At 40.3% G+C, this 21,486-nt stretch overlaps 1 protein-coding gene across 1 annotated transcript; it reads right to left on the minus strand.

Moving 5' to 3' along the window:
* Positions 1 to 19,208: 19,208 nt before the first annotated feature.
* On the minus strand, positions 19,209 to 19,889 carry LOC128127921 (uncharacterized). Its single transcript, XM_052766674.1, has one exon. The coding sequence runs from the start codon at positions 19,887 to 19,889 to the stop codon at positions 19,209 to 19,211; it is 681 nt and encodes a 226-aa protein (XP_052622634.1).
* Between the last annotated feature and the right edge of the window lie 1,597 nt (positions 19,890 to 21,486).

Here is a 21,486-nt window from a genome sequence, read left to right on the forward strand (position 1 = left end):
GACGGACCGACAAGAGATTGCGTTTCGAACTTTGAAGCAAGCCCTCTGTAGCGCTCCTGTACTATCTCTACCTGAAGGAACGGAAGATTTTGTGGTCTACTGTGACGCGTCGAATCAGGGCTTAGGTTGCGTTCTCATGCAACGTGGAAGAGTGATAGCATATGCGTCCCGCCAACTAAAGACGCACGAAGTAAATTACACGACCCATGACCTAGAACTGGGAGCCGTGGTCTTCGCTCTGAAAATTTGGAGGCACTACCTGTACGGTACAAAGTGCACCATCTTCACGGATCACAAGAGCCTCCAGCACATCTTGAATCAGAAGGAGCTGAACATGAGACAACGAAGATGGGTGGAATTGCTAAACGACTACGAATGCGAGATCAAGTACCACCCAGGCAAGGCCAACGTGGTAGCTGATGCATTAAGTCGGAAGGAGTACTCTAATCGCCGTACGAAAACACACTCGATAACCATTCAATCTCATCTGGCCCCTCAAATTGCATCAGTCCAGTCAGAGGCTATGAAAACGGAAAATAGAGCTAGCGAGGCATTGCGCGGGATGGAAAAGAACCTAGAAGCAAGGGAGAATGGGGTATACTACTTCATGAACCGTATTTGGGTCCCAAAAATCGGAGGATTTAGGGAGGCCGTTATGAACGAAGCCCACAAGACACGATACTCCATTCATCCCGGTTCGGACAAGACGTATTTGGACATTAAACAACACTATTGGTGGCCTAACGTGAAGGCGGAAATCGCGACCTATGTTAGTAAGTGCCTTACGTGCGCCAAAGTAAAGGTGGAATACCAGAAACCTTCAGGATTGTTACAGGAACCGGCAATCCCTGAGTGGAAATGGGAGGGGATTTCTATGGATTTCGTGACCAAGCTACCCAAGACGTCGGACGGACTGGACACCATATGGGTAATAATCGACCGACTGACGAAATCTGCCCATTTCCTGCCAATCAAAGAATCCTACAAGATGGAGAGACTGACGCGGTTGTACATACGAGAAATCGTAAGACTCCATGGAGTGCCAAAATCTATTATCTCGGATAGGGACAGTAGGTTCACATCGCGCTTTTGGCAATCACTCCACAAGGCAATGGGAACTCATCTCGACATGAGCACCGCGTATCACCCACAAACGGACGGCCAAAGCGAACGAACCATTCAAACGCTTGAAGACATGCTTCGTGCATGTGTGATAGACTTTGGGAAGTCTTGGGATACCCACCTACCGTTGATCGAGTTCTCATATAACAATAGTTACCATTCGAGCATCAAGGTGGCTCCTTTCGAAGCACTGTACGGGCGTAAATGTAGATCACCGTTATGTTAGGCTGAAGCAGGTGATACCCAGCTAGCAAGAACACATACGTCGGACAGGGCACTAACGGGACCGGAGATCATTCGCAAAACCACAGGAAAGATCGTCCAGATCAGAACTCGATTACAAGCATCGCGTGACCGACAAAAGAGCTACGCCGACAAACGGCGAAAGCCCTTAGAATTCCAGGTCGGTGATCGAGTACTGTTGAAAGTCTCACCATGGAAAGGGGTTATACGTTTCGGAAAACGGGGAAAGCTGAACCCGCGATACATTGGACCTTTCGAAATCGTCGCCCGAATAGGTCCGGTAGCCTACAGACTGCAACTACCCGCAGAGCTAAACGGTGTACACCCCGTGTTTCATGTCTCTAACCTGAAGAAGTGCCTATCAGATGAAACCCTTGTCATTCCTCTTGACGAAATCGAAATCAATGAGAATCTCCTATTCGTTGAAGAACCAATCGAAATCATGGACAGGGAGGTGAAGCGTACTAAGCAAAGTCGCATCCCGATCGTGAAGGTACGGTGGAACGCAAAGCGTGGGCCAGAATTCACGTGGGAACGCGAAGATCAAATGAAGCAAAAGTACCCTCACCTATTCTAGCATTCTCAAATCTAGCTTTCAAACAGAATTTCGGGACGAAATTCCCTCTAACGGGGGGATGATGTCACAACTGGAAATTTTGTGTCCTGTAATCTATACACTCAAGTTAATGTGAATCAAAAACTTAAGAACATGGTTGACACATACTATTATGACATCAAAAACTTCAATCAAATACATCATACAAGTACTACAAATAGTCATCAAACAATTGGAAACCCTAGAAGTCCTTGTTTAAGTCCATTTTGGACTAGGACTTCCTTATTGGATCCAAATGGACCAATAAGCTTCCAATTTGACTATCATGGGCTTAGAACCCTAATTGGGCTCTAATTGGACCCACACTAATTTATTTCAACATTTTGGGCCATGTTGGGCCTAGAATGAAATGAATTAAAAGCTTTGATCCATGAATAACCCAAACTAGTCCAACAAAAATGTAAAAATCACTATTTTGTTCTATAAGGCCAAGGAACACCCTAACTAACTCTAATATTGGGATTAAGGGAAAAAGGCCAAAATTTTTCCTTTCTTCCTCAAAATTTTCGGCCCAAGGCCCAAATCCAAGAAGAGATGGAGAAGTGTTGACTTTGGATGCCACCTCATTTTTATTCATTGGATATCCATGCATTATATCTCATTCTTCCATGCAAACATCACCTCAAGGTCTCTTCTTCTCCCTCTCTCTCTTGCTCTCGGCCATACTCAAACACACACACATTCACAAAAATCTCTCAAACTCCCTCAAGAACACTCCTCCCTCTCCACTCAAAAATCTCGAAATTTAGAAGCTTTCAAGAGGATCTTTCAAGTTAATCATCATCTTAGGTAAGTTTTTACTTATATCCATGATCTAGCTACTTCATCCCATCAAAAATCTCTTCTAAATCTATTCCAACTTGTGATCATGCACCTTAGAATTCACCAAACTCGAGATCTACCAAGGAAAGGTGCTAGGGCCGAAAATCACTTCATTTTTCTTCCATCTTCTCTTCAAAACCGAAAGCTTCAAACAAGGTGAGCTTCATACCCCCTATTTTCTGTTTTTATGAGTTTTGTGGGGGGGGGGGGGGGAATACAAGTGAAAGTGTAGATCTATATGGGTTTTGTATGCCTTGTATGATTTCCATGCTTATATGTGTGTTTTTGTGTGTTATAATGTTGGATCTAGCCATAAAACCCCTCAAAACCGAGATATGCCTTGTGTTAAATGATACTAGCATCAAGTATATTTCTACATACAAAGTGTTCCAAGAAAAATAGCTAAATGGTTTGGTAACATTTTCTTTGGGCTAAAAACTCAATTTTTGGACTTAAAATGCTAAAAATATAAAGTTAAAGGGCCCAAATTGAAATATTTCGAAATCTGATGGGGGAGATGAGTCAAAACAGTTTCCATAATGTATTTTCTGAAAATATACTTGTTGGAGGATTAAAAACATAAAATTCAAGCTTAATGGGCTAAAAATGACATTTTCGGCCCAATAGGGCCCATTATGCGAAATTTTCTGTTTTGGAGGGCCAAAACTGTGTTTTTCTGTACAACAGTGGACTATTAGTGTTCCAAGTCCTTTTCAAAGGTTTAAAATGCTTTTTAAATTTAAAAAGGACCAAAATTGCAAAAATTTTACAATTTGGCCAAAATTGTCAAAATTGCGAAAAAGAGGGGTTATAACCGAGAAAACTGCATTTTCATGGACTTAAACTGTTTTCAATGAAAAATATTAATTTCAATAATTTTTGGTGTTAAAATGTCAAGAAAAATGATTCAAGGACCAAACCGGAAAGTTATTTAATTAAAGGGTTGAAAAAGTAAATTTTACAAACAATGAGGGGTTGAAAACAGAAAACTTTCAAGGCTAATTCAATACACACAAATTGATCAAATAATGGCACCGCGACTATCGACGAAATACAATACACCACAATACCAAAAGTCGTTGTTAAACGAATTGGTTCGGTCTCGAACCAATAAAAATCCGAAACTACTAACACGACGATACTACGATTCATACAAGTAACGTTTGGGAATTCAATATACATACGAGTGTGCACAGACGTCTACGCACCATCTTTGGGCCCCAAAAGTGTAAAATCTTGTTTGTTGGGCCTAGCTAGCCCAATGACCTGATCTTAAGGCCCGAAGACCTCTACCTTACGAAGTGTTGGGTTTTACCGATCTAACACAACGTAAAAGGACTTTCAATGGCTTGTATACTACTGGTCCCCAAGGGTCCTTTGGTATTGCTAGTAAAGTCGACATTTCATGCGAGGTGGGTCAAGGACCCCTCGTACATTTTTATCCCCAACCGGTTAATGGAGTCATCGGGGTCTTCGTGTCCTCTTTCTCCTCGGATGTGGGACTACACGTAGTCAGGGCGGTTGGATAACGTGATTAGTACGGACGACGCCTACGGGATCGTTAGTATAGCTATAAACTGGTCGTTTGTGTAACGCGTGTTTGTAGTAATTAATCATGCTCAAAAATAATCCAACGTCGCCTGGGATTGATACTACACGCGTTGCAATGGTTTCAATGTAAATTCATGGAATTCAAAGAATTAGGAAAACATCGGGTTTTCCTAGGGTTTTCAATACATACGGATTCGAAATGCATACAATTTTAATGAACAATTTTTACAAGTATAGAAACAAACAAGCATACCTATGGATCTTCACAAACGTTTTCAAAAGCATTTCTTTTCAGAAAATATCGGATTTTCTGGTGGTTTTCAAACGATACGAAACATGGTTTTTCAAATACCGCTTATGAACTCACCAACATTTCACATGTTGACGTTTTTCAAAATACTTGTATTCTCAGGTAACCAGTGAATTCAAGGAAAATGTACTCAGTGATGGCTTGCAGTTTACTTATTAACGAACCGAACAATTTATTTTGGGAATGTAATGTTTAAACAATGTACTTCATGTAAACTTTATTGGTTGTATTATATTAATGCATGGTGACGAATGTTGTTACGTTTCATATATATTCAATGTTATGGTATTCAATTGAGTCACGGCAGCTCCCGAACGTTTCCGCCGCCTGGTTCGGGGGTGTGACAACGTCGCATGCCACATCAACAACCATGTCAGCTTCCATGTTAATAGCCATGTCATTAACATCCAAAAACATATCAAAATACCTTTACCTACACATACTTACTACTTTTAACCACACATACATGTGTAGGTATAGATTAATCTTTAACTACACATAAACTATGTGTTGGTAATGATCTATTTCAACAGGCATGAGCCAACACATAGTTACACTTAATTTATGTGTAGGTAGTGCTGACTATTAACACATCTTATGCTTTTACCAACACATAACATGTGCGGGTAAAGGACCAAATTTCTTGCAGTGATACCTTTAGGCTCGGATAAAAAACTGAAACAAACCTTGAAAGATATAATCACAAAAGAAAAATAATACAATGTCTCACATATGCAAAAGACATGCCTATAAAGCTCAACTCATGCTTGTTATTAAACCTATCATACATTAAAAAACTTAACCCAATGATCTTCCATGTCAATGGAAATGAATGAACAAAGATCAAAACCCAATGATCTTCCATGTCGATGGAAATGAATGTTCGATTGGGGGGGGGGGGGGGGGGGAGTGAATAGGTTTTCTTTCGAGGGAGTAAGTTAATTTGGTGGTTAGTTTCTTTTAAAAAACATGTAATATTATATTACATTATCGTGTTTGGTTAAAAATAAAAGCTTACTACTTATTTTGGTTTAAAAAATTGTCTATGTCAAAAGTAACATACGTTGTTTTTGTTAAAACTATGGGATAATGACCTGATAGGGTAACAGACTTTCGATTTTATCCACATTTAGTCATTAAAATTTTTTTCGTTATCTATTTGCCACTGAACTATTAAAATTGTTTACATTTTACCCTTATAACCGGTAACAACCGGTCATAAGGGTAAAATTTGAACAGTTTCAACAATTCAGTAGCAAATAGATAATGAAACAAGTTTAGTGACTAAATGTGAACAAAGTTGAAAGTTCATTTCCCTTTAAAAAAAGTTCAATGACTAAATGTGAACAAAATTTCTTCTTGTATTATGGTTTAGCAAATTATGTATTTTTGTTAAATTTTAACAACATTTGTTGATGAAAAATGTATAAAAAAAAACAAAAACAAAAAACGAAACCAATATTATATTCATAAGTTTTATGTTATAAAACTATGCAATATTATATGTATAAAAATTATCCTAATATTATATATATATATATATATATATATATATATATATATATATATATATATATATATATATATATAAATTTTGTGTTATAAAATTATGCAACACGTAAATTGACATACACTAAACCATATACATTGTTTATAAAATAATACATACATACATTGATACATTATATATGTTGTTATACTCAATGTATTGACATACATCATATTAATATATTTACTATTAAAAAGAATATCAAAAATGAAAGTCATGTTGTTTAGAATTTAGACATTTTTAATTTATCCGGACAATTGATTTATATTTGAGATTGTATTTTCTTAAAAGTTTGAATAATTATTGAAATTTATGATTATTTAACTAGATATATAAAGTTAAGTAAAACCGTTAACATGTTTTATGAAGTGTTGCTCCCAAACCACCCCATGCATATTACCTTTACAAAAATATATTTTTTTAGAAAAAAAAAAGAGTTATATATTCAACAATTAAAACGACACTATGGGTGAGAATGTTTTATTTTTTTGTTAAACCATATTCAGATTGAAAATTTTGATTTTTTATTTTGAAAAATACCAAACCATTGGTTTTTTATTTCGGTTTCAGTTTTTCGTTTTTTTTAATATAATTTTCGGGGTTTTGTTTTTTTATTTCATAGATTTCTTCATCAGCAAATGTTGCTAGAATTTAATAAAAATAAATAATCTCTAAATATTATTAAAAGAAAACCCTTAATTCTCAAATGAAGCAATCAGAGTCATCGATTGTATTTCAATCTTATTTTTCTACCATTAGATCAAATTGCTGACATCATATTCCCCAAATAAAATTCAAATAGTATATAATTATAGAATCTTTATTCACGTTTGGGAATATTTAATTGTTTACCATATTAATCTTTCTAATTGATTCTAATTGATATTATACATAGTAAATGACTTTTCATAAGTTAAATGATATCGCTTCAAAAAGGAACTTATAAAGTATGTTATCTTCTATTTCAAGTTTAAATTTAAAATACATTTCAGTTTATTTACTTCCTATTTTTCATCGTTATATATCTTCTATACATAATACAAAATTCTAACCTTTTTATTCTTCGATTTATGCAGGAACAGTTGACATACTTACTCTGTAGGAAAATAGAGCAAAAACTTCTCCAACCTTGTCATCGACGATCAACTGTATGTACTTCTATGCCTTATCATTTTCTGTTTCACGTTTTCAGTTCATGTTATCAAATCACTGCATACTTTCATGAACTCAAACCCCAATCTTCACATTAATCTATTTAGTTATTTCAATGGATGTGTTTCCAGTAAAACCATTTATTTTGATTGTATTCGTTTTCCTCCAACTATTTAATGTCTCTGTCAAATATGTTATTGTTTTTATTTAAATTAAACATTTTGAATTAAAAAGAGTTTTAATTTCACACACTTTTTCCTTCATGGAAAATCGATAATGCAACATTCGGTACTATTCATACAAAGGGCAAATCTGAAAAACAAATTTACATCCCTTCATAGTAGGATACTTTCATTTTCTACAAATAAACATAATACCAATGTACTTCTGAACAATAAATACATTGCTATTCTGTTCTTATATTTGTATTGTTGTTCTAAATTATTGACTGCTATCAATTTGACATATTTGCCCCTTTCAATTGTAAAGTTTATCATTTTCATGAAAGAAAATTGTCCAGTTGACCATTTTGTCCGTACAAAAGAATAGTTGTGTACTTCTGAATCATAAATACAATGTTATTCTATGTTTTTTTTATATTGCTCTTTTAAATTATTGACTGCTGTCAGTTTGACATATTTGCTATTTACTTCAACTTATTTTTTCTGTTTTTTTATCTTTTATCTTTTTGTTTTTGTTAAATATGTGCATATGTTCGTTTCCATTTAGTGATTACTACTTTTGTTTTTGTTTCTAATCATCACCTCACATTTGACCATTTACTGTGGCAAGTAATATTGTTTTCTCATATTTTTATAATTGATTGGATTTCATGAAATAAAATGATGTAATAAGATGAAATATAGTTTTTTGTATTTTAATAGTACCTCGTGAATAAAAGAAAAAGAATAGGAGGCTAATGGAATTGTCCTCTAAAAGTGTAGTTGATGAATACATTATATAAAACATGGATTTTTTTTTTGTATTGCAATGAGTAAGGAGCAAGATGGTCATTTAGATTTAAGTAAGATTTCATTTTCTTTGTATTTTATTTAAACAGACTCTTTGATGGCAGTAATTTTAATTTTAAATTTGTGTACTATTGTATTTTTTCGAAACTATTAGTTTATCCCTTTAAACATCCATATTACTTGGTTGAGTCATATGTGTTTAACAAGAGTGAGTGGTAATCATTATCAATTGTTTGGATTGTATTTCCGTAGACTCGTCTTCACTCATGGTCAGTTATATGTAGTTGTTTCTCATGTGACAAGTAAAAAATGCTTGAAGGTACTCATATATGACGAGGAAGATCGTCCAGCCAATAACACAAAAAATGCTGTCTACAAAGAGGTCCTTCAACGATTATAGATAATCAGATATTTCGTTTTATTTTTTTAAGACATTTCAATATAATCAATAACACGAAATCTCTTTATGTTACTTTATCTTATTTTTTTATTGTGTCGGTTTTTTATAACTTTATATGTATTTTTATATGTTCCACCGCGTTTTACGCGGGTCATAATCTAGTTTGCTAAAACATAATATAAGAGGAAGTTTGTTCAGATTTTGTCATTAAACTTTTTTAAAGGGAAACGAACTTTCAACTTTGTTCACATTTAATCGCTAAATTTTTTTTCATTCTTTATTTGCCACTGAACTATTGAAATTGTTCACATTTTACCGTTATGACTGGTAACAACCGGTCATAAGGGTAAAATGTGAATAGTTTCAATAGTTCAGTGACAAATAGATAATGAAAAAAAAATTTAGTGACTAAATGTAAACAAAATCGAAAGTTCGTTACCCTTTCAAGTCATTATCCGTAAAACTAAACATCTCTCCTTTTTTGATTAAAATATAAATACATTGCGATTTCAGGTTAAACAAATGTACAATGATTTAAAGAAAATGTTTTGGTTAGAAGAAAGTACCTTTTGGTTTTTCTCCAAGCCATCAAATTCCTTTCATCTTTGTTTTTTACGACACTTGTTTTGCTTCTATAATTTTATTACGGCATTTTCTTCTTTAAGGATTTATATAAGTAAACGGGAGGTAGATAAAATCCCAAAAAAATGTTGGTAAATCAGGTTAAAAACATTAAGAATATTCTATATATTTGGTTGGTAAAATTTGTTATAAAATTATAATCTTTACTTTAATAATGTTTTTATATTTACCTTAGAAATTCACTAAGGAATTTGAAATTAAATATAAATTCAAAAGTATTTTACAAAACAAAGTGTATGACTACACCCATAAAAAGTCTCGGTTTAATGACATAACATACATTTAATGAAAGAGTTAAACATAAAAGTCAAAAAACATAAGCTTAAAATATTAGACCATCCGATTATACCCACCACATACCACATATGTGGTGGGTGCCACATCAGCACCACATTCCACTACCACTAACATGGGATACTTACCACTAACACACCACTCCACATCATTATTTTTATTTTTTTTAATTCAAAAATACAATAAAATTACTTTTTTTTTAATTCAAAAATACAATAAAATTACTTTTTTTTTAATTCAAAAATTAAAATAAAATTACATTTTTTATAAGTAAAAAGCATTCATTTTTTTAAAACTATTTTTTCATTAATTATAAAAATAAAATAACAACTTTAAACTACATTACTTAGTTAATCTAGAAAACAAACATTACATTAATAAGAAAACGAACAAACGTACATATAAAAATCCTAATCGTCGTTCATGCTATGTTGGTACAAATGTTCCGCAACATCTTCTCGAAGATTGAAACACGTTTCACTGTTAAGAATTTCAACAACTCGTTCCAAAAAAGCATTCGTTCCGGATACGAACTCCTCAATTGGAACGACGACGTCGTTCGGATCATACGTGCAAATCGCTCGACCTTCATCTTCAATAATCATATTATGCATTATAATACATGCTAGGACCATTCGTTTATGTAACAGCCCGGATCTCCAGGTATTTTATTGTTTTAATATTTTGAGTTTTGAGAAGGGACTCGGCGAGTTGGAGCTCAGACTCGCCGAGTAGGGTCGCGATTCTGGACGCGGGATTCGTTCGGACTCGGCGAGTCCAGGATATGGACTCGGCGAGTCCACGCTGTTTAATGAAACCCTAATTTTTCGGGTTTGGGACCTATTTAAATGGCCTTATGGCCGTCTTTTGCATCCACCATTCCATAGAGAAATACCCTAAAAGTGCTTTAGCGATTTGAGAGTGAAAGGAGGCATTTCTTGACATTTGTGTGTTGATTAGCAAAGAAGAAAGAGGCTCTAGCCAAGAGGAGGCAAAGGGGACTGCTATTTGGTGGATTGGAAGCTCGACCCTTCAATCTAAAGGTATAATTTCGACCCATCTCCTGTTTTGTGAAGTATAATCGATTTTAGGGTTTCTTGTGGCTTTGTTGAGTTGATTTGATGGCCAAATAGTCCCATGCTAGAGATGAGACTTCGGATCTGGATCCATAGAGGTCCAGAGAGCCTCATCCTTCAAGCTTTATAGAGAGCAATGGAGGTCATGACCTTGTATAGTGAGATTTGTTGAAGATTCTTCATAATTAGTCATATAAAGGTTGTTCATGCATCAAGACTGGAACTTTACGTGATGAATCAGTCTAGGAGGGCCAGATCTATGAATTGTTGGAGTAGATCTGACCTTAGAAGCAAGTTTGAGTGATTGCATGGAATGGACTCGCCGAGTCCGATGAGCAGACTCGGCGAGTAGTTTGAAGATTGCCTTGGACCGGCCAGTGAGTGGTCCAGACGAGTCAGGAGTTGACCCAGTGAGTCAGGGCGAGTTGGAAAGGATTGTCACGAGGTCTGAGTCGAGCTGGGACTCGCCGAGTCGTTCTTGAGACTCGGCGAGTTGAGTCGGGGTGGCCCCGCGATTCTTCCAGGTGTAACTCGTCGAGTCAGGGGGGAGTACTCGACGTGTAGAAAGGGAATCCTAGAGAATTGGTGAGAACGTCTAGACTCGCCGAGTTGCCGTATGCACTCGCCGAGTCCGGTCAAAGTTGACCGTTGACCGTTGACCGTTGACCTGTGTTGACTTTTTAGGGGTAGTCAACCTTAGAGATAAAAAGTGTTAATTAGAGCCTTGTGATGTTATAGGAGGATTAGAGCTCGGAGGATCGAGCACGAGGGAGTTCCAGGGATTGTGAGATACCGAGACACACGAGGTGAGTCTTCTCACTATACTTTACCTTGAGTCGGTAATCAGAGTTATGTGTTAGTGTATGTATGTTATGTGCATGTTATGTGTTGTACTGCATTATTTCTATGCGATCTATGCTGTGCATGTTTATAGAGTTGGAGCCGGAAGGTTCATAGAGTTAGAACCTGAGGGTTCACAGAGTTGGGTGCACGGACCCATAGAGTTATGGCCTCGAGTGGCTGATATGTGTTTTATGTGTGGTATTTTGGGGAACTCACTAAGCTTTGTGCTTACAGTGTTAGTGTTGTTGTTTCAGGTACTAGCGATGACCGTGGGAAGGCGCCGGCTTGATCTGTACACACGTGGAGGAATTTGATATAATTATGTGATCTTGGGATTTGTATGATACATATTGGAATTTGGAATTGATGTTTTATTAAATTAAAAGAGAAATGTTTTTATGAATTGTGAAAAATAAATTTTTAAAATTTTCGGTGTTACAAGTTGGTATCAGAGCCTTGGTTTGAGGGATTCGAGTACACTTTCGGGCGTATTTGAACTCAAACTGAGGATTTGAGATGTATTTTCCAAAAAGAGTAAAAGATTTTCGAAAAAACGCAGAGCAAGAGATGTGTGTACGATCAGTCAGCGCCCGAACGGTGATTTCCCAAAATACCTTTTTGTATTATGTGATATTCATATTGATATGATGTATCCGCATGCTAGAGTAGGCTAGGTATTGCTATTAGGACTAGAGTGGCCTGATGTGTGATGCCTTAGCCTAGGGAGAGGTGAGCTGCTATGAGATGCTTGAGAGTGAGTAGGTAGCAGCAAGGGACTTATGAGAGATCTATTAGAGAGTAGTCTATGCATGATAAAGTACTTGAGACCTGGGATCCGAAGAGAAGGACTTGGAGTGTATTCTGGTGCGGTGCGGACAGTAGTATTGGGCCCGTACTACTGGAAGCACCGGAGCGGTGTGCAGCCCAAGTCAGAATCTTTGGAATGCCAAGAATCAAGGAGAAAGATTTGTCGGGTGAGAGCATACTCGTGTGAATTCTAATTTATCGTATGTTGTATTTCAGAGGTAGATCATGGTGAGGACACGTTTGATGCCCGAGAGCAGTGGTACCAGTGAGGAGGAGATCCGCCGGATCATTCAGGAGGAGGTGGCTGCGGCCATCAGGGCAGAGATACCAGAGATGTTTGGGTCTATAAAGACCACCTTGATTGAGACGTTTGATGAGCGCTATGCCGCTCTTTCTGAGGCTGCTGCTGCAGCGGCTACCGCAGCGATTGCTGCTGCGAGGCCGCAGGGTGGGGATGCGTTGTTGTTCCGTGAGTTCAGCAACACGAAACCACCGGAGTTCGATGGTACTCAGGATCCGGTGGCAGCTATGAGGTGGATATCTGATATTGAGGGGTGTTTCTTCACTTGCTCGTCTCCTGAGCATTTGAAGGTACGGTTCGCGCTGAACCAGCTTCGCTTGGGAGCGAAGGACTGGTGGAAGTTTGTGACAGCGCATTATTCGCCTGCTGAGCTTTCTGCGGTGACCTGGGAGAGGTTCACCACTATGTTTCGAGATGAGTACGTTCCCCAGGTGGAGAGGGAGCGTTTAGCACAGGAGTTTCTGACCCTCAAGCAGGGTACTGAGTCTGTTACAGCGATCACGAGGATGTTCCACGAGAGGGCGATGTTCTGCCCTGAGCACGTGTCCACTGAGCAGGCACGTATGAGCCGCTACTTGAGCATCTTGAGGAGGGATATTCGGGAGTTCGCTGCAAACTCCTCGTACCGGACATTTGCCGAGCTTCAGGCAAATGCCCGGAAGAGGGAGATTGAGCTTGAGACTCAGGCCAGGGAGGAGGCGGAGTCTCAGGGGAGGGATCGGCGACCGGCATTGTCGCAGCCGGCCGCCAAGCGGGCCAAGCCTGCTGATCCCCGACCAGGGAGCCTGAAGGGCCGCACTTGCGGAAAGTGCGGCAAGGGTCATGACGGAGTCTGCCGAGCAGGGTCTTGCTACAAATGTGGCAAGGAGGGGCACATGGCCAAGGACTGCCCCAAGGGGTTTGCAGTGTGCTTTCATTGCAACCAGACTGGACACCGGAAGGCCGAGTGTCCGCAGTTGCGCGGAGCATCTCAGGGGTCTGCTCCTGCCGCCACCAGAGTTACAGAGAGTCGGCCTGTGAAGGCCGAGACGCCGAGAGCTCGAGGGAGAGCTTTCCAGTTGACTGCGGAGGAGGTCCGCGCCGCGCCCGATGTTGTGGCTGGTACTTTTCTTGTGAATTCCGTACCTGCTTTAGTGTTATTTGACTCGGGTGCGAGTCGGTCTTTTGTATCTTTGGCCTTTAGCCAGTATATCAGTGCTAGTCGTGAGGCACTGAGTCGGCCTCTGAGAGTCTCCATAGCTGATGATAGAGTGATTTGTGCCGCAGAGGTTTTCCGGGGATGTGTGTTAGAGATCTTCGGGGTTGAGTTTCCGATTGATCTGATTCCTATTGCGATGGGCGATGTTTGTGTCATTGTGGGCATGGACTGGTTGAGCCGATTCGGCGCGATTATCGACTGTGAGCGTCAGCTGGTGACTATACGAGACCCTAGTGGGGGAGTTCTTTCGGTGTACGGTGAGGGTACCCGTTCGGGATCAGCCTTTTGTTCGGCCGCCAGGGCGAGACAGTGTCTTCAGCAGGGCTGTAAGGGTTTTGTGGCGTATGTGATGGATACGCGAGCGACTTCCGAGAGACCGAGTTCAGTTGGAGAAGTACCGGTGGTATGTGAGTTTCCAGATGTCTTTCCCGAGGAGCTGCCGGGATTACCTCCTGTGAGGCAAGTAGAGTTTGGTATTGATTTAGTTCCGGGGGCTGCGCCTATAGCTAAGGTGCCTTACCGTCTTGCACCTCCAGAGATGCAAGAGTTATCCTCGCAGCTTCAGGAGTTGCTGGGGAAGGGATTTATCCGGCCGAGCAGCTCGCCGTGGGGAGCACCTATTCTGTTTGTCAAGAAGAAGGATGGTTCACACCGGATGTGTATTGATTACCGGGAGTTGAACAAGCTGACGGTCAAGAACCGTTACCCGTTGCCGAGGATCGACGATTTATTTGATCAGTTGCAGGGGGCATCTTGGTTTTCCAAGATCGATTTGAGGTCGGGATATCATCAGGTGAGGGTGCGAGATGAGGACGTTCAGAAGACAGCGTTCAGGACGCGTTATGGGCATTATGAGTTTGTGGTGATGCCTTTTGGGCTCACCAATGCCCCGGCAGTGTTCATGGATCTCATGAACAGGGTATGTAGGCCGATGTTGGATCGGTCGGTGATTGTATTTATCGATGATATTCTGGTGTATTCGAGATCTAGGGAGCAGCATGAGGAACATTTGAGGGAGGTCCTTGGGGTACTGAGATCGGAGAAGCTTTATGCAAAGTTCTCCAAGTGTGATTTCTGGTTACGGGAGGTCCAGTTCCTAGGACATCTCGTTAACCAGGAAGGGATTCTGGTCGATCCGGCCAAGGTTGAGGCGGTGATGGGTTGGGAGGTGCCAAAATCACCCTCTGAGATCAGGAGCTTCCTTGGATTAGCAGGGTATTATCGGAGATTTATCAAGGATTTCTCCAAGATCGCAGTGCCGCTCACCAGGTTGACCCGGAAGGGTGTTGCATTCTCTTGGGGTCCCGAGCAGCAGACCTCCTTTGAGACACTTCGCCAGAGGTTGTGCGAAGCCCCAGTATTAGCCCTCCCGGAAGGGATGGAGGATTTTGTAGTATATTGTGATGCATCGATTTTAGGGTTGGGTGCGGTGTTGATGCAGAGGGGTCATGTGATAGCATATGCATCGAGGCAACTGAAGCCTCATGAGACGAGATATCCCACGCATGATCTAGAGTTGGGGGCAGTAGTGTTCGCCCTCAAGATTTGGCGCCACTACTTATATGGGGTTCGGTGTACGATATACACGGACCATAAGAGCCTGAAGTACTTGATGGATCAGCACAATCTAAACATGCGTCAAAGGAGGTGGTTAGATGTGGTCAAGGATTATGATTGTGAGATCCTGTACCACCCGGGCAAGGCCAACGTGGTGGCCGATGCGTTGAGCCGCAGGGCGGAGAGCACTCCATTACGAGATGTATGTTTGAGGTTGACCCTGATAGCTCCGGTATTGGACGCCATCCGTGGGGCACAGGCCGAGGCTGTGCAGCCGGAGATGCAGAAGAGAGAACGGGTCGTTGGTTTGGTTTCGAGATTCGTTACGGATGGGCGAGGGCTTATGACTTTTCAGGGTCGGATTTGGGTACCGTTTGTGGGTGGTTCGCGCACTTCCTTGATGGAGGAGGCACATCGGTCGAAATTTTCGATCCATCCGGGGGCTACGAAGATGTATTTGGATTTGAGGAGAGAGTATTGGTGGCCCTGTATGAAGAGGGACGTCGCATGGTTTGTTGAGAGGTGCTTGACCTGCCGTAGGGTTAAGGCCGAGCACCAGAGACCGCATGGCAAGTTGCAGCCATTGGAGGTTCCCGAATGGAAATGGGAACAGATCACTATGGATTTCATCACCAAATTGCCGAGAACTGCCAGAGGAGTTGATGCAATTTGGGTGATTGTGGATAGGCTGACGAAGAGCGCTCACTTCCTTGCCATCAGTGAGAGTTCTTCAGCAGAGAAGTTGGCAGAGTTATATGTGAGAGAAGTGGTATCTCGGCATGGGGTGCCGATCTCGATTGTTTCAGACCGTGATGTGCGCTTTACTTCCAGATTCTGGAAGAAATTTCATGAGGAGTTGGGTACTAGATTGCATTTTAGTACCGCATATCATCCCCAAACAGACGGTCAGAGTGAGCGGACGATTCAGACGCTTGAGGACATGCTTCGAGCATGTGTGTTGGATTTTGGGGGTAGCTGGGATGCGTATCTACCCTTGGCAGAGTTTTCCTACAACAACAGCCATCATTCGAGCATTGGTATGCCACCCTTTGAGCTGTTGTATGGTAGGAGGTGTCGGACCCCCATTTGCTGGGGAGAAGTTGGGCAGAGAGTGATGGGCAGTACCGAGATTGTGCTTCGGACGACAGAGCAGATTCAGCAGGTCAGACAGAGGTTATTGACCGCCCAGAGTCGACAGAAGAGTTATGCAGACAGACGCCGGTCCGAGCTTGAGTTTCAGGTCGGCGACTTCGTTCTCCTGAAGGTCTCTCCTTGGAAAGGAGTGATACGATTTAGGAAGAGGGGCAAGTTGGGGCCCCGGTATATTGGGCCATTTCGCGTGATTGCGAGGGTAGGCCGGGTGGCCTATCGTTTGGAGTTGCCAGCGGAGTTAGGGCAAATCCACGACACTTTTCATGTGTCGCAATTGAGGAAATGTATTGCCGATGAGTCGGCAGTAGTTCCATTGGGGGATATTCAGGTGGATGCGAGCCTGAATTATGCCGAGAGACCAGTAGCCATCAGAGATCGGAAGATCAGGGTTCTGAGGAACAAGGAGGTACCTTTGGTGTTGGTTCAGTGGCAACACCGGAAGGGATCAGAGATGACCTGGGAGCCGGAGCGCGAGATGCGGGCTCAGCATCCGGAGCTATTTTAGAGCGAGACTTCGAGGGCGAAGTCTAATCCTAGTGGGGGAGAATTGTAACAGCCCGGATCTCCAGGTATTTTATTGTTTTAATATTTTGAGTTTTGAGAAGGGACTCGGTGAGTTGGAGCTCAGACTCGCCGAGTAGGGTCGCGATTCTGGACGCGGGATTCGTTCGGACTCGGCGAGTCCAGGATATGGACTCGGCGAGTCCACGCTGTTTAATGAAACCCTAATTTTTCGGGTTTGGGACCTATTTAAATGGCCTTATGGCCGTCTTTTGCATCCACCATTCCATAGAGAAATACCCTAAAAGTGCTTTAGCGATTTGAGAGTGAAAGGAGGCATTTCTTGACATTTGTGTGTTGATTAGCAAAGAAGAAAGAGGCTCTAGCCAAGAGGAGGCAAAGGGGACTGCTATTTGGTGGATTGGAAGCTCGACCCTTCAATCTAAAGGTATAATTTCGACCCATCTCCTGTTTTGTGAAGTATAATCGATTTTAGGGTTTCTTGTGGCTTTGTTGAGTTGATTTGATGGCCAAATAGTCCCATGCTAGAGATGAGACTTCGGATCTGGATCCATAGAGGTCCAGAGAGCCTCATCCTTCAAGCTTTATAGAGAGCAATGGAGGTCATGACCTTGTATAGTGAGATTTGTTGAAGATTCTTCATAATTAGTCATATAAAGGTTGTTCATGCATCAAGACTGGAACTTTACGTGATGAATCAGTCTAGGAGGGCCAGATCTATGAATTGTTGGAGTAGATCTGACCTTAGAAGCAAGTTTGAGTGATTGCATGGAATGGACTCGCCGAGTCCGATGAGCAGACTCGGCGAGTAGTTTGAAGATTGCCTTGGACCGGCCAGTGAGTGGTCCAGACGAGTCAGGAGTTGACCCAGTGAGTCAGGGCGAGTTGGAAAGGATTGTCACGAGGTCTGAGTCGAGCTGGGACTCGCCGAGTCGTTCTTGAGACTCGGCGAGTTGAGTCGGGGTGGCCCCGCGATTCTTCCAGGTGTAACTCGTCGAGTCAGGGGGGAGTACTCGACGTGTAGAAAGGGAATCCTAGAGAATTGGTGAGAACGTCTAGACTCGCCGAGTTGCCGTATGCACTCGCCGAGTCCGGTCAAAGTTGACCGTTGACCGTTGACCGTTGACCTGTGTTGACTTTTTAGGGGTAGTCAACCTTAGAGATAAAAAGTGTTAATTAGAGCCTTGTGATGTTATAGGAGGATTAGAGCTCGGAGGATCGAGCACGAGGGAGTTCCAGGGATTGTGAGATACCGAGACACACGAGGTGAGTCTTCTCACTATACTTTACCTTGAGTCGGTAATCAGAGTTATGTGTTAGTGTATGTATGTTATGTGCATGTTATGTGTTGTACTGCATTATTTCTATGCGATCTATGCTGTGCATGTTTATAGAGTTGGAGCCGGAAGGTTCATAGAGTTAGAACCTGAGGGTTCACAGAGTTGGGTGCACGGACCCATAGAGTTATGGCCTCGAGTGGCTGATATGTGTTTTATGTGTGGTATTTTGGGGAACTCACTAAGCTTTGTGCTTACAGTGTTAGTGTTGTTGTTTCAGGTACTAGCGATGACCGTGGGAAGGCGCCGGCTTGATCTGTACACACGTGGAGGAATTTGATATAATTATGTGATCTTGGGATTTGTATGATACATATTGGAATTTGGAATTGATGTTTTATTAAATTAAAAGAGAAATGTTTTTATGAATTGTGAAAAATAAATTTTTAAAATTTTCGGTGTTACAGTTTAATTCTTTCTTTATCCCAGAGTCGTGTAGCATATTTCACTACATGCCATGTTTGCTTAAGGACTCCAAATGCCCTCTCGATATTCTTTCTCGCTGATTCCTATTTTTTTGTAAAAAATTTTGCTTTTTCACTTCGAGGAACCGAGTATGCCTTCATCAATGTAGAATAATCCGGGTATATCCCATCACCAAGGTAGTAACCATATTTGTACGCGTGCCCGTTTACCGTGAACGTCATATCAGGTGTTTTGCCGGTCCAAATATCGTTGAAAAGTGGAGACTGACCAAGAACACTAAGGTCGTTGTTAGACCCCGCTACTCCAAAAAAGGCATGTCATATCCACAAATCTTGAGATGCAACAGCTTCTAGGATGATAGTTGGTTCACCTATATCTCCTCGAGTGAACTGACCACGCCATGCAGTTGGACATTTTTCCCAAGCCACATGCGTACAATCTAGACTGCCAAGCATACCAGGAAATCCATGCCTCTCTTCATGAGCCGAATATAATCTCTCAATATCACGTTGAGTAGGTTTACGCAAATATTCTTCGTGAAAAACCTCATAAACACATGCAGAAAACCAATCTACACATTCAACTGTGGTCCTCTCGGATACTTTCAAGTATTCGTTAGATGCATCAAATGCTATATCGTATCCCAAATACCTAAGAGCAGCCGCACATTTTTGTATACTACTAAAACCCATTCTTCCTCTAGCGTCGGGTTTTTGTTTGAAAAAATCATAACGAGATTCTAAAGCATTACTAATACGTAAAAATATAGCCTTATTCAGACGAAAACGACGTTCGAACGAGTCGTCATTATAAAGACAATTATCGGCAAAGTAATCACGTACCAATAAGTCGTGTGCGGCTTGGCGATCACGATTGACGACCGCCCTTGTACGCGCTGCATTCAAACTTTCTTCGACGTGAACGTGTTGCACAACATTGAAGAATGTCTCGACGAATTCTACGTTGTCATCTGAGTCAAAACTTTTTAAAAATTCCATATTTATTGAGGGATCCATGGGTGTAATAGAATGTGTATGTATGTGTATGTGTTTTGGTATTAGAAATGTATTTATAATTGAGTTTGAAAAAAAAAAAAAAAAAAAGAAACGGCCAAAATAGCCGTTCAACGGCCAAAAACCAAACACCCAATCAAATTCATCGTTTGAATCCGTTGTCCCGAACACAATTTACCACGACCACGGACTACCACGACCCATCGGGACGGTGTGCATGTCCGTGGTTCGTGGACACCTCAACCACGAAACGGCTCGTGGATAGCATACCAGTCGGTCTTACACCATTTGACCGGATTATTTATTCCTACCCCTTTATAATTATCACGACCCCTAATCATTGTATCTTGATTTTTGTAGTAACTGACTTATGATTATATTATAATTACGTTATGATTGCATTATTTTTTATTTTTTTTTTATCTATAATTATTAGCCAATTAACTATTTTTACCTATAATTTTAGCCAATCATAAATTAATGATAAATACTCTTTTATAATATATAAATCATTAATATTTTTAAATCTATTTAATAAAATATTATTTATATAATTAAAAAACTTCGAATATTTTGTTAAATTGTTATTACAATTTATTAAAAAACAATTTGATTCTAAGTAAAATGTTTTATTAAAAAAATTGGTGTAATTATTAACAAAACTGTTATAAAAAAATAAAAGTAAAATAAACTAATTTTTTTTTTTTGTTTTAAAAGCGTCTTTTATTAAAGAAAACATAAGTAGGAATTGTAAGGAATTGTAAGAGATTTAAAGTTATAAGGTGCACAATGGAGCATATTCAAAACTTATGGGTTGTAACTGTCAAGTTTGAGGGTATAAAAACTTCTTATGTACTAAACCCTATTAGTCGCTAAGAACAAAAAGAGAGAAAAATGCTTCACCGGCGAGTTTTCAGGTCGGTGGTCCGACCAGGCTTAAGGTGGTCCGACGCTCTGATGGTAAGCAGCAAGAAATTTTGTGGTTCATGTTGGTCTCTTTAACGGTGGTTTATGGTGATCAGACGAGATTTTTGGGATGGTATTCAGTGGTTTCCGGGATGGTGTTAGGTGGTCGACTTCTCTCTCAGCAATGGTGGTTCATGACAGTGGTAGGTCGACAACAGCGGGTTGAATGCGGTATGTCTATTTCATTCGGTCTCTCCCTAGATCTTGTTCCAGTTCACTCTGACGGTTGGTGTCCGACGACGGCGGTTAGTAGCGCTGGAAGGTCGTCGGCAGTGGGTTGATCGTTGTTTTTGTTTTGAGTGATGAATGTATATAGTTAAAATATTATTTTGATTAATGTTAACAGTTTCTTTTTATTTTATATAAGAGTAATTTATATGTTTATTATTGTATTTAATTTAATTTTTGTATATGTTTCTATGCCCAGAGTCTTTAAAACCGACAATATGCATCACATGCATTGGTTAATATTCTTAATTGCAGGACACACTGTTCGAAATGTTAAAAGGAGTATATTTTTTATGGATTTGTTAAAATCTTGAAAAAACTGGTATAAAATAAATGATTTAAAATCGGTATAAAATAAATGATTAAAGGGGTAGAGTTTGAAAAAAAG

Source organism: Lactuca sativa, chromosome 1, assembly GCF_002870075.4.
Source record: "Lactuca sativa cultivar Salinas chromosome 1, Lsat_Salinas_v11, whole genome shotgun sequence".
In the NCBI taxonomy this organism is placed as follows: Eukaryota; Viridiplantae; Streptophyta; class Magnoliopsida; order Asterales; family Asteraceae; genus Lactuca; species Lactuca sativa.